Source organism: Sceloporus occidentalis, unplaced genomic scaffold, assembly GCF_023333645.1.
Source record: "Sceloporus occidentalis isolate IW3139 unplaced genomic scaffold, rSceOcc1.0.p SCAF_107, whole genome shotgun sequence".
NCBI classification, from domain to species: domain Eukaryota; kingdom Metazoa; phylum Chordata; class Lepidosauria; order Squamata; family Phrynosomatidae; genus Sceloporus; species Sceloporus occidentalis.
Window position 1 is genome coordinate 1,470,913 of NW_028317087.1, and position 15,155 is coordinate 1,486,067.

General features: G+C 38.7%; 1 protein-coding gene across 1 annotated transcript in view; it reads left to right on the forward strand.

Moving 5' to 3' along the window:
- The first annotated feature begins 1,669 nt into the window (after positions 1–1,669).
- Positions 1,670–15,155, forward strand: part of LOC149283250 (tyrosine-protein kinase Tec-like) — a 32,654-nt gene continuing 19,168 nt past the window's right edge. Inside the window, exon 1 of the mRNA XM_089497789.1 lies at positions 1,670–1,807. Within this exon, the coding sequence (XP_089353915.1) occupies positions 1,670–1,807 (138 nt within the window). The remainder of the gene's footprint in view (positions 1,808–15,155) is intronic.

A 15,155-nucleotide genomic window follows, 5' to 3' on the forward strand; every position in this document is an offset into this window, starting at 1 on the left:
AATAACTAAAGCATTCGTTTTATCACATTATTTGTATTAAAATACCAGAAAGCAAACGTGTTAAGAGGCCCTAATAAATGAAATGTATTAGACATAATGGAATCAAAACTACTGCAAACATTTTTAGATGAAAAAGTTCCATTTTATTCAGTGGAACAAAACGGTGATCACATTATTCTTCACGATATTCTTGTAAGAAACTTTTATTTTTTTTATTAATTCATGCAAACTATTTAATAAAAGCTATGATTGAAAATTTTTTTTTTTGTTTTTATTTCCTTTTATTTGCCAACCTGCCCTCCCAGTTATGCACATCTGCCCCCAGGCTTGCCACTCTGCAGAAATGCCTTACCCACTATATGCCACTCTGCCCCCAGAAATGCCTTATACCCTCCTATATGCCACTTTGCCCCATGATATGCCTTTTAACCCCCTATATGCCACTCTGCCCCATGATATGCCTTTTAACCCCCTTTATGCCACTCTGCCTCCAGAAATGCCTTTTAACCCCCTATATGCCAGGGGCATATCATGGGACATAGTGGCATATAGGGGGTTAAAACGGCCCCTTTAACTTCAATACCCCTCGCAGCTGTGCAGGGGAAGCTTGTGCAGCTCTAGGATTTGTCGGCGTATAACACGCAGGTAGGGTTTCAGCTTCATATTTTAGTTTAAAAAGTGTGTGTTTTACGACGATAAATACGGTACTTAAAATGAAGCACCACCTTTTTTCATGCATGTACTGCACTGCAATTGTCAGGTCATTTCCACCACAAAACCCTCAAAAGACACAAAATATTCTCTAAAGAAGAGCAAAGCGAGTGTACATAAACAGGGGAATGGTTTTGCTACAACTATGTGTATGTCCTAAGTGGAATATGCCTTTAAAGCATTAAGTAATGCAAAAGTAATTTAAATGAAATGGGGCACTTGGCCATATGCATTAAAGTGCATATATTGGCTGGGATGTCCCTTTTTCACTGTAAATGCACGTTGGAGTTCATTTTGCCTGGTACTGCATGCAAATCGATAGTTATTCTTTACTTATTGGCGTTAGATGCTTCTGCTTTATTTAAATGGCTCCCCTCAGCAGCCTCTTCTAAAAGAAGGGAGCATACATGAGTATGCTGTTTGCACGTGCTCATTAGAGCTCCCTCTATCTGAGCTTCCGTTTAAACCAATGGGAGCAGCAGCAGCCAATCACATGCACAGTGTGTGAACACTATGTTTTGCTAGCGTACGTGTGACTGGTGGTTGCTTTATTGACTTAAATGGAAGTCCTACTGAGCATGTGCTTCACTAACTTTATTGACACTACGGAGCACGTACAAGAAAAATTCAGAAACTATAGAATGAACTCGACAACTTGCATGCAGAAAAATGTATTTCAGTTAATGCAAACACATGCGTACAGAGTAGAAATAAAATTTGGGGGACTATAAAATGAAGTAATTGTTTATTGTTTTTTTTGTAGAATTACTGTTTTGTGTTGACGGGCCCTCAAGTAGAGTTGTCCCTACTGATAAAAATAAAGGTATAAGATGATGAATGAATTGTGCCTTTTATGAAGCCGAAACACTAAAATAGTTTTGGGCTTAACCATAATGTCTCTTTCAGTTTACAAGACTTGATATTCAATGGCAGGGAATCGCGTGGACGGGAAGTGGAAATGAATTCTGAAATTATCCTTGAAGAGCGTCTTATTAAAAGGTCACAGCAAAAAAAGAGGACTTCTCCCCTCAATTACAAGGAAAGAGTGTTTGTGCTAACAAAGTCGAAGCTGACGTACTATGAGGTTCGCTCTGAGGTAAGAATATTTACTTACATTTTTATTAATTTCTATCTATAGAAAGAGAGAAAGATGGCCGACGGAATTGCTTTAATCTGTAATCTGTAGTCTCAGTAGTTCATCTTTGTTGTCTGACTGTGTGATTAAGACCAAGCCATTCTGTTGTTTACCACAAGGCAGTATGGTAAGGAATCGGGGTGTCTATAGATCAGGTTAAAATAATAACACATACAATCTGCACGAAAACATAATATTATTCTAAATATAACTAAAACTCTTTGAAATTCAACCATGCAAGTCAATGGAGCTCAGCTTTCTAATCACAGTGTGATTAGAAAAAATAAATTAAAAATAAAATAAAATTAATAATAATTAGAAAAAAAATAGTAAAAAACCAGTAAAATGTAAAAATAATTTCCCACTGATGTCACTATCAGGGGAACCTTCAAGTTGAAAAAAAATGTAAAAAAAATTAAAAAAAATATATATATATATAAAAAATATATTTTTGTGAGCAAGTCCTAAAATTAGCATATTAGCTTAAAACAATTCTCGCATGGAAAGAGTTAAAATACTGGCATATTAAATGCCCATGGGGTGTCTACTTTTAAAAAATGTATGATTTGATGGGGTAAATTGAATTGGCCGGGTTCAACAAGGTCCCAATTAACACGGGGGGAAGGATGGCCACACATCTAATTTCCAATTAGAAAAATGCACACGTACCAAATGTGGCCTTTTAGTTCCCCCCAACAATGACAAACCCATGCATGTGGGGTATCACTGTACTCAGGAGATGTTGCTGAACACATATTGGGTGTCGTGTGACAGCGGCATATACCAGGAGCTGTAAATTCATACATAAAGTAGGTGTGTGTGGGAAAAATACACACACAAAAATACTACTGCAAACTTTAAAAAAATGCTGGTGGTAAAATGTGTGCATGCAAAGAGTTAAAATACCAGCATTTAAAATACCCTGGGGTGTCTAGTTTTCAAAAATATATGGTTTTGTTGGGCACACTGAAATGGCCCTGCTCAAAGATGTACCAAATAGGGCATGGGCAGTGGATCCCCAAATGCCAAAGTTCAACATTGAAAAATGTGCATGCCCCAAATGTGGCTCTTTTGCCCCCGAACAGCCAGGCAAAATCATTCATGTGAGGTATCGCTGTACTCAGGAGATGTTGCTAAACACATATTGGGGTGTTTTTTGATAGTGACATATACCAGAACCTGTTTATTTATACCTAAAGTAAAATGTGTGTGAAAAAACAAATGCAAAAAAATTACTACCATAAAGTTTGACAAAGGCTGATGGTAGAATAAGTGCTTGGAAAGGGTTAAAATACCAGCATTTGGAATACCCTGGGCTGTCTAGTTTTCAAAAATATATGACTTGATGGGGTAAATTGCATTGGCCGGCTTCAAAGATACCCGAAATGGCACATGGGGGGAAGAATTACCAGATTTGGAAAAAATGGCTTTGAAATAGCAAAACGCTACCTGTACTTATTGCTCCATAACGTGCAGAAAAAAGCAAAAAAACATAAAAACATTGGGTATTTCTAAACTCAGGACAAATAGTAGAATCTATTTAGCAGGTTTTTTTATTACCTTTTATAGATGAGTAAAAGATTTTTCAACTAAAAGTTAGAAACAGTCATTTTTTTCTAAATTTTTCACCATATTTTATACTTTTTTAATAGTAAATAATATGATACAATCAAAACAATGTCATCTAAAGAAAGCCCTTCTTGTCCTGAAAAAAACAATATCTAATGTGTGTGGGTTCAGTAAACGGGAAAGAAGAAAATTACAGCTAAACACGAGCAGCGCAGAAATGTTAAAACGGCCATTGTCACAAAGGGTACAAAAAGTAAAATCAGCCTTTGTCACGAAGGGGCTAAATGACTTTAGAAAAGCCAATTTGCATGCTGGTATATCTCAGAATTTTGTTTTTGATCATCTCGGATACGAAAAGCAAGTTTGTCAATGGACGAGGTGAAAATGCCCCTTTACACTTAATGGAGAACCGTCACTGTCATTGCCTTTAGCAGAAGTGATACATTAATTAAAACTACTAATAACTTTTGCTTTTGGTTTGTAAATGTATTTGTGTTGGAGATACCCCACAGGTTCACAGTAAGGTGAAATTTTACAGCGGTGGCAGCTGTGACAGGGCCAGCATTATCTAATTTCCTGTCTTCCTTCCTTCTCACCCACCCTAAAAACCAGTATCTGACCTTTTTTACCTGAATATACCTTTTTATATTCTCGATAAATGAAAAATGTGCAATATGTATATTAAAGCATTTTATGTTTTAACAGCAGAAACATTCCAATCAGTTAGCAAAGGCACACAATCTCTTTTCAGCTTTTGACCCAGACCCAAAAACATAATCCCAACCAAATAATGCAACATCTAATTTCATGATACATGTCTGGAATTTATGTTATACTCTGTCCAGAAAGATGAACTGCTTAATCATTGTTCGCCCATTTACTACTCAAAGGTTAATTAATGTCACTTGGTAGCCGAGTCCTTTTTTTTTACATACCCCGCTGCAATTCAAAAGACTTGTATTTGGTTGTATAACAAGAATGAATACTAAATGTAGAATGTGGTGGATCTTGTTTTCATCATGATGTAATGAATGTACAAAATGATGTAATGAATGTAAAATTATAGTTTTCATTAAAGTAAAGAAGATGTACGCTAACTACAATAATTATGCAGATTTCATAAAACAAAGCAGTGCATGTATAGAAAAATAGAATTTGTTGGCAGACAAGAACAATTCAGCCCAACTAGTCTGCATGTTCATAGTCCCTTATTGTATTACCTTCCACCACTTCTGATAAGAGACTGTTTCATTTATCTACTACCATCTATGGAGTTGCTACCCTGCACTTTCCCCAATATAATACCTTTGTGTGTGAATTTATTTAAGGATTGTAATATTTTATAATATTTCATACATTTTATTAATAATATATTTTATTATATTTTAAAATATTAATTATGTAAGGAAACCTTTTCAGTTCTTCCTAGGTTTTCCATTAACTTAAACGTAGACTCTTGAAAGCTGAGTGAGTTTTGTAAGAATGGGAGCACATATAGAAACAACACATTGAACTCTTTTTATATTTTTAAAGCTTGTTGGGGCCTTATTCTCTGTTGATGTAATTGTGGTACCCATTGGTGGGACACATCCCAAAGAGGACCATAAATATCCAGCCCTGAAACCTTCCATAAATACTCACCGTCTGAGCTGCTTCCACAGACTTTATTGACAGAGCTTACTGCAAAGAGTCAATATTTGAGGCACATGTTTTAATGGTGAAGAGATGACATCCCAGGATATACAGAACACTTTGACGCATATGATGGCGAAGAAGTCCCTTTACATTTCCATGGCACCCCCCTTGCAAATGCATTGGGGATTCTACAGGACCCCACAGTATGCATTAGTCCTTTTGCCTGTCCCCCAGCTATTTTCCATGTAGGAAATGTGTTCAGTTTATTACATCCCCTTATAGGTGATACACTTACAGCTGATAGGCATCTGTTGAGACCACCATGCCAGTGGAAAGAAAGCGCCCCTCTTGATTTCAATGGGAGAACTTTCCTGCCAATGATTAGTTGCTTGTAGAGCCAATGAGTAGCGAGAATCGTCGGACAATGGACGAACAGGGGAGCTGCACCTTTATTTTTTGGTTGTTTTTAACCCCTTAACGACAATTGCCGGTCCTGGCACGACACGGAAAAGCATGTGCTTTACGACAATTGACGTGCCAGGACCGGCACGTCTTTAAACGGGTGCAGAAAGCGATCTACTTTCGCTTTCTGCACCCAAAAAGCGTTGCTGAATGCCTCGACATCGAGGCATTCAGCAACGCTGCGATCGGCACGAAGGGGCCATCTCTGGCCCCTCCACGGGGCGTCAACATCCGCCATACTTTGTATGGCGGCGGACGCCCGTTTTAAAAGCGTTTAGGAGGCGATCAACGATCGCCTCCTAAACTTAAATGGTGTCACTGGAATGCCTCGATCAGGAGGCATCCAGCGACACCAAACACTTACCTTTCGGTGGGCTGTGACCGCTCCGGAGAGCGGTCACAGCCGCAGCTGCCGGTGATCTTCGCCATCAAGGAAGATGGCCGCCGCCCTGCAAGAGAAACAAGCAAGTTTTAAAAGCTCGCTAGATGGTCTCCAGACCATCTAGAGAACTCTGGCTCCACTTGCAGGTTGAATACAGGTACTGCATTCACCATGCAAGTCAATGGAGCCCAGCTTTCTAATCACATTGTGATTAGTAAAAAAAAAATAAAAAAAAAAAATAAAATTAATAATTAGAAAAAAATAGTAAAAAAACAGTAAAATGTAAAAATCATTTCCCACTGATGTCACTATCAGGGGAACCTCCAAGTTGAAAAAAAAATGTTTAAAAATTTTTTTTTAAAAAGGCAACAAAATATAAAATATATATATAAAAAATATATTTTTGTGAGCAAGTCCTAAAATTAGCATATTAGCTTAAAACAATTCTCGCATGGAAAGAGTTAAAATACTGGCATATTAAATGCCCGTGGGGTGTCTACTTTTAAAAAAGGTATGATTTGATGGGGTAAATTGAATTGGCCAGGTTCAACAAGGTCCCAATTAACACCGGGGGAAGGATGGCCACACATCTAATTTCCAATTAGAAAAATGCACACGTACCAAATGTGGCCTTTTAGTTCCCCCAAAAAATGACAAATTCATGCATGTGGGGTATCACTGTACTCAGGAGATGTTGCTGAACACATATTGGGGTGTCGTGTGACAGCGGCATATACCAGGAGCTGTAAATTCATACATAAAGTAGGTGTGTGTGGGAAAAATACACACACAAAAATACTACTGCAAACTTTGAAACAATGCTGGTGGTAAAATGTGTGCATGCAAAGAGTTAAAATACCAGCATTTAAAATACCCTGGGGTGTCTAGTTTTCAAAAATATATGGTTTTGTTGGGCACACTGAAATGGCCCGGCTCAAAGATGTACCAAATAGGGCATGGGCAGTGGATCCCCAAATGCCAAAGTTCAACATTGAAAAATGCGCATGCCCCAAATGTGGCCCTTTTGCCCCCAAACAGCCAGGCAAAATCATTCATGTGGGGTATCACTGCGCTCAGGAGATGTTGCTGAACACATATTGGGGTGTTTTGTGATAGTGACATAAACGAGAACATTTTAATTCATACCTGAAGTAAAATGTGTGTGGCAAAACAAATGCAAAAAAATGACTACCACAAAGTTTGACAAAGACTGGTGGTAGATATGGTGCATGGAAAGAGTTAAAATACTAGCATTTGAAATACCCTGGGGTGTCTAGTTTTCAAAAATATATGGGTTTATTGGGCACACTGAAATGGCCCGGCTCAAAGATGTACCAAATAGGGCATGGGCAGTGGATCCCCAAATGCCAAAGTTCAACATTGAAAAATGCGCATGCCCCAAATGTGGCCCTTTTGCCCCCAAACAGCCAGGCAAAATCATTCATGTGGGGTATCACTGCGCTCAGGAGATGTTGCTGAACACATATTGGGGTGTTTTGTGATAGTGACATAAACGAGAACATTTTAATTCATACCTGAAGTAAAATGTGTGTGGCAAAACAAATGCAAAAAAATGACTACCACAAAGTTTGACAAAGACTGGTGGTAGATATGGTGCATGGAAAGAGTTAAAATACTAGCATTTGAAATACCCTGGGGTGTCTAGTTTTCAAAAATATATGACTTGATGGGGTAAATTGCATTGGCCGGGTTCAAAGATACCCGACATGGCACATGGGGGGAAGAATTACCAGATTTGGAAAAAATGGCTTTGAAATAGCAAAACGCTACCTGTACTTATTGCCCCATAATGGGTAGAAAAAAGCAAAAAAACATAAAAACATTGGGTATTTCTAAACTCAGGACAAATAGTAGAATCTATTTAGCAGGTTTTTTCATTACCTTTTATAGATGAGTAAAAGATTTTTCAACTAAAAGTTAGAAACAGTCATTTTTTTCTAAGTTTTTCACCATATTTTATACTTTTTTTAGTAGTAAATAATAAGATACAATCAAAACAATGTCATCTAAAGAAAGCCCTTCTTGTCCTGAAAAAAACAATATCTAATGTGTGTGGGTTCAGTAAACGGGAAAGAAGAAAATTACAGCTAAACACGAGCAGTGCAGAAATGTTAAAAAGGCCATTGTCACGAAGGGTACAAAAAGTAAAATCAGCCTTTGTCACGAAGGGGTTAAAGAATGCACATTAAAGTACTTTAGTAGTTAACTTAATGAATACTAGGATAGCTATACATTACTATATCACAGAGGTCTCAGGATAGAGTTCTGTCCTGCATGTCGGAATCCTTTTGAAAACGTGTACAGTATTCTAGTTAATATTTCCTTTACTTTACTCAGAATATTTATTTTCTTTACTTTACACCTACAGAATAACATTACACAGTGAGAGAAAAAGTATAAGACTGCTCAACTGAATCAACTGAACTTTTTACATATATAATAAAAAACATTGTAGCAGGGCTGTGGAGTCTCAACATTCTGAGGCCATTACTTTCTGCTATAGGCATCTCCACATTACCTGACCGATGATTACCAAAACCATTATCGTAACCTCTGAAGTCTGCTCCCAGATACTCGCTGGCCAACTACAATGTATAACTTGCCACGTTGCGTTCTATTATTTTGATACAATTAAAGCCAATGACTTTTTTTTGCTGCACTCCCATAACATTTTCCACTTACAGTACCTTAAAATCTTAAGAGAAGATGTTCAGACCTACATATATTATTCAGATCGGGGCTATTATATGTTTCCAACAAAACCATTTTTTTTTCTTGCAGGAAACATTATATATTGTCAACCACTGTGGTTTTCCTGCCTACGAGTACCTCTTTAATGAAAAGTACTATATAGTTTCAAGCAAGAGTAATTTGTTTCTGTTTGGAACAAGGTTTTGCTAAATATATATTTTAATGTTATATACATTCTGATTATTTGTCATCTTACCAAAGACATAACAATAAGTATATTGTGAATAAAACCATTTAAAATGTACTTTTATTTGTACTGCCACATTTAGTTATTTCAAATTAGGACATATTTCATGTAAGAGTGGTAGATAAGTGGAACAGCCTCCCAACAGTCTCAAGTAATAGAGGCTAATACAGTGAAGGAATTTAACCCCTTCGCGACCTTTGCCGGTTCAGGACCGTCATAACAAGAAGGTCACTAAATGACCTTTGACGGTCCTGAACTGTGATCCCTGGTGTCTCTCGTCTGCAATCCCAGTTGGTGGTTTGGATTTCACCCAAGTCGTGGGATTCTTCCCACCGCTGCCAACCAATGTTACTGGGTCCCCCTGTTTGAGGGCTGAGGAATCACCAGTCAGTCCCTCGCACTCAGCTATCCACGGATCATCCAGACCACCATTCGTAGTAAACCAAGAAGAACTCTTTTATTTACAAACACACAGAACTTATATACAATCTCAATGCAATGAGTACCGAACCCAACCCCCAATCCCATCAGCCACATCCCATCACAAATCCCATCACTATACAGGGGATGTATAAAGTGAGGGGATTACAGAATACAATGGGTTCCCCCACCTGTGTTATCCCCCCTGTAGTGCGGGTGCCGTCTGGGCAGACAGGGCTGTGCTGGCTGATTAAGAGCCCCAGCCAGATTATAGGATCGTCTCTTTGAAGGCTGGGGCTGAATCCACATCAGTCTCTGGGCCGGTTACACATTAAACACAATATAATATATTACCGGGTCACGGTATACAGAACCGGACACAAAAGTGCTCCGTGACCCGGCTAAACTTCATATGACATAAGAGCCAGCTAGCCTGGCCCTGTCACAAGCGGTCACAGCCGCCGCTGCCGGTGATCTTCGCCATCAAGCAAGATGGCGGCGGCCCGGGAAATAAAACAATAAAGACGAAAAAGTTCGCTAGAGGGTCTCCAGACCCTCTAGAGAACTGGCTCCAATACAGGTACTGCATTCAACCATGCAAGTCAATGGAGCCCAGCTTTCTAATCACTATGTGATTAGTAAAATATTCAAAAAAAATAAAAATAAATAAATAATGGAAAAATTTTTTTAAAAAAAATGTGCTAACATTTAAAAATAATTATGCAGTGATGTCACTAGATGAACCATCCAGTACCAGCAAAATGTGTAAAAAAAAATATAAAAAAAAGTATTAAAAAAATAAAATAAAATTAAAAAATAAAGTTTATTATTTTGAGCAAGTGCTAAAATTTCTCAAAAATCTCAACAAAGAGTTAAAATAAAAGCACTTCAAATACCCAAGGGGTGTCTAATATATAAAAAAAATGGCTGATGGGGTAAATTGGAGTGGCCTAGCTCAAAGATAGGGCATAGGTACAGACTGACCAAAATGGAGAAAAAAAGCGCACTTCCCAAATGTGGCATTTTAAATCTGAAACAACCCGACAAACCCATGCATGTCGGGTATCACTGCACTCAGGAGATGTTCCTGAACACACATTGGCGTGTTGTTTGACAGTGGCATATACCAGGACCTGTATATCTATAACTAAAGTACAATTTGTGTGAAAAAAAAATAAAAAAAATTACTATTACAAAGTTTGACAAAGTGTAGTTCTATAATTGGTGCATGGAAAGGGTTAAAATAACAGCATTTGGAATACCCTGGGGTGTCTAGTTTTCAAAAATATATGGTTTGAATGGGTTAAATTGAGTTAACCGGCTTCAAAGATATTCCAAAGAGGAGAGGGAGGCACAATGACCAAATGACCACCTGAATTACGCATGCCCCAAAAGTAGCCTTTTACCAGCCAAACAATCTGACAAACCCATGCATGTGGGGTATCGCTGTACTCAGGAGATATTGCTGAACACATATTGGGGTGTTGTTTGACAGTGACATATACCAGCACCTGTATATCTATAACTAAAGTACAATTTGTGTGGAAAAAAAAATAAAAAAAATTACTATTACAAAGTTTGACAAAGTGTAGTTGTATAATTGGTGCATGGAAAGGGTTAAAATAACAGCATTTGGAATACCCTGGGGTGTCTAGTTTTCAAAAATATATGGTTTGAATGGGTTAAATTGAGTTAACCGGCTTCAAAGATGTTCCAAAGAGGAGATGGAGTCAGAATGACCAGATTTGTTAAAAAAGATTTTGAAATCATAAAACGCTGCTTGTACTTATTGCCCTATAACTTACAAAAAACAGCAAAAAAACATAAAAACATTGGGTATTTCTAAACTCAGGACAAGTAGTAGAATCTATTTAGCTAGTTTTTTTACTTGCTTTTTTAGGTGAGTAAAAGATTTTTCAAATAAAAGTCATAAAATGTATTTTTTTTCAATTTTTCACCATGTTTTTTTAATTTTTTTTATAGTAAATAAGATGATACGATCAAAATAATGGTATCTGAAGAAAGCCCATCTTGTCCTGAAAAAACCAATATATAACTTATGTGGGTACACTAAATGGGTGAGGAGAAAATTACAGCTGAACACAAGCACCACAAAAGTGTCAAAACAGCCTCGGTCCCACAGGGTACAAAACGAAAAATGAGCCCGGTCCTTAAGGGGTTAAACAAACACGGGGTAGGCTATTGTTATCTTGAATCTAAGATAAGACCAAGATTAAGGTCTGAGTCTCTACTTCAGGAAACATTGACAGACAAGATGAGCTCAATGGTTTGTATCCGCTAAGGGAAAATTGCAACCTTTTTTTAAGTTGAGCCACTGGTCTCTGAAAATAAACACTTTATATATGCATAAAGGGTAAAGTCGTACACCTAAGGTACAATACAGTAGGTTGAAATGTTATTTCCGAATCAGTATCTCTTTCTAGAATGAATACAAAAGGTTAGCATGCCCTGGGCTGGTCAGGTCAGACTGGCCCTTTATGAACCATTTTGCACCAGCACAGGGAGGCAGGAAAGCAGCAGGGTGACATAATGTGGGGTTACGTGACCCCGTGGTGAAAGTGAGGCTGCTTGCATAGAGTAACCATAGGGAAAGCTGCCAGTGGAGTAAGGGGAGGGTGTAGTTGAGCATAATTGTGAATGTGTTTGTGTGCAAGCATGGACGTGTATGTGTGTTTGTGTGTTAGTATGGATGTGTAAGTATGGGTGAGCATGTATGTGTAAGTGGTATGGATGTGTGTAAGCATGAGTGTGTGTTAGCGAGTATGAGTGAGTGTATGTTAGTGTAAGTATGTGTAAGCATGTGCATGTGTGTAAGTATGTGTACATATGTGTGCTAGTGCATGTGTTGGGGGGGCAAGGTGCTGATGGGGCCACTTGGCTTTACTTGCCCTGCCTAGGTGCCAGCCTTCCCCTCAGGCGTATTTAACTATTGCTTTAGATCTTAGAGTTGCTTAAATTAACTTGAATATGAGAGATAAGTAACACATTCCCCTGATACCTGTACAAGGTGAAATGTAGGATATCTTAATTTTTTGTTACGTTATATAAGTGTATGTAAACACTTACAGATCTATCCATATACATACATACATATGTATAACATGCGACAAACATATAATATATACTGTCACATGCATTTGAAGGTTGATTTAGGCTGTATATATCTGTTAAGAGATTTAAAGTGTTCTTAGCAGACTTATTTAATCAGTCACTATCGACAGGAGTAGATCCAGAAGATTGAAAGTTGGCAATTGTAGTAACACTTCACAAAAAATGTAGCGGGGAAGACTCTTAATGTAGCAAAGTCTGACGTCAGTGGTTGGGAAATAATGGAAACCATGATGAAGGAATTAATTATTTAATACCTGAATGTAAATGGTCTGAAAGGTCAGAAACAGCGTGAGTTTACTGCAAGGGAGATCTTGTCAAACTAACCTAATTTATTGTTCTGCCTAGATGACTAATATAATAGACCAGAAATAAGAAGTAACTCTAGCTTATCTAGATCTAGACTTTGTGTCTTGAAGGCTATTGATATTCTGGAGAGAATTCAGAGGACTGTTTCTAAAATGGTGAATGGTTAACAGGATGAAAATATCAGGAATGATCTTAATGTATAGCTTGGAAGATAAAGAGGACATAAACAAGGAAGTTTATTTCAAAAGAGGAGAAATGTTACAACAATAATTTGCAGACACTTAGATGTAATGTAACAAGTTTTTACTAAGGGGTGGTAGATAAGTGGGACAGCTTCCCTGCAGAAGTGGCAGAGGCTAGTATAGTGAAGGAATTTAAACATGCGTAAACCTATGGCTATTCTGAATCCAATTAATGTGAAGCAAATAGCACCCAACCAGTACTGCCTTAAGACCTACTATTGTATACTAGTTAATAGAAAACTATATAGTGTTGAAAAGGGTTACAGTCAGGTTTATTATGTTCTGTGTGTCCAAAGTCTACATTATTGTTTCTAATTCTTTTTTTTCTGTTCTGAAACCACATACTGTCCTGTGTCCTCTACAAATGCTAATACTAAGATACTATTCCTTTAAGCAGTAATAGTGTTTGTAATGCTAATATAGCTGCTGGAACGCAATGGGAGCTATGCTATGTATTAAAAAAATAGGGTTGACTGGATCCACTAATGAGAGAAGAAGAGACCTTGACCCTCTTAAACATAACTTATGTATGTGTTATACTGATGTACTAGAGGTATGTTCTGGAACATAAATTGAATGATTTTAACAGCCATCTAAGCTAAAATAGCACCTGTTGTTATTTGTGTAGTATTGTCTATTGTTAAAAATAACATAATGGCACCCCCGGCCTGTGTGCCAGAAAAGATACCCTGCAACCAACCAGAGGCGTATATAGGGTATGGCAGCCATGGCACGTGCCATGGGCGCCATCTCAAGGGGGGCGCCGGTGAGCGGCTTTTAAATGCCGCTCACCGGCATTTTTTTTTTTTTTTGATGCGGAGGAGAGAGAGGGGCGTCTAGCAACCGCTCGGCGCCCCTCATTCTCCTCCACGAGCCCTCTACCCCCATCCCGGTGCCGGCATTTCATGCAGAGCGCCGCAATATGCCGGCATATTGCGGCGCTCTGCATGAAATGCCGGCACCAGCGAGCGGCTTTTAAACACTGATGCGGAGGAGATAGAGGGGCGCCGAGCGGTTGCTAGGCGCCCCTCTATCTCCTCCGCATCAGTGTTTAAAAGCCGCTCGCTGGTGCCCGCTGCTTCATTGCTGGGCGCCGAAATATGACGTCATATTACGGCGCTCAGCAGTGAAGCAGCGGGCACCAGCGAGCGGTGCAGGAGGACAGCAACATCGTGCTCCCGTCGCTGGACTTCAAGGTGAGAAGGGGGGGGTTAAAAGTGATATGGGGGGGTTAAAAAGTGATAAGGGAGGGGGTTAAAAAGTGGGGGGGAGGGAGTTAAAAAGTGGTGAGGGAGGGAGGGGGTTAAAAAGTGGGGAGGGAGTTAAAAAGTGGGGAGGGAGTTAAAAAGTGGGGAGGGAGGGGGTTAAAAAGTGATGAGGGAGGGGGGTAGATATAAGTAAAGAGTGCATTAATGTGTGGATGCATTGAGTGAATGAGAGAGAGCATGAGTTAATGTGTGGATGAGTTGTCTGAATGAGGGCGAGCATGAGTTAATGTGTGGATGAGTTCTCTGAATTAAAGTGTGAATTAGTGAGTGACTGTAAAAGTGTTTGTGTATCATAGATGTATAATTGTGGAAGGGCAAAGATGGCACTAGCAGGAGGTTTGAGCCTTGGGGACCGAGATGGCACAGGCAGGGTGTATATGGGACAAAGATGGCGCTGGCCGGACTGTTTGGGGACAAAGTTGACTTGTGGTGGGCTATTTGGGGACAAAGATGGCAAATCTTATGTGTGTAATCTGGGTGCTGGCCAGGTTCTATGTCGGCAGTGTGGACGCCAGGGCTGGCTTTGCGGTGTGCAACCTGTGATCTATGCCTGTAATTTAGGGGGTTTAAAATATACCTTTAATGCCGTGTTTTTATGTGAATTCCAATTGATCTTTACCTGCAAAGCTGGGTTTTTGTGTTATTCTGTAGATCCATATCGGCTATGCTATGTTTCCATACATTATTTATGTGTACCTGCAAATACAGGGTTAATATGTCTTATTCAGTTGATCTATACCTGCGATGCTACGTTTCATATATTATTATTGTATACCTGCAAATACAGGACTTGTATGTCTGATTCTGTTTATTTGATATATACCTTCAGTGCTGAGATCACAAGTGAATTTCAATTGATCTGGGTTTGCGTGTTGATCTATACCCGCTATCGGCAGCAGGGACTAATATATATATATATATATATATATATATA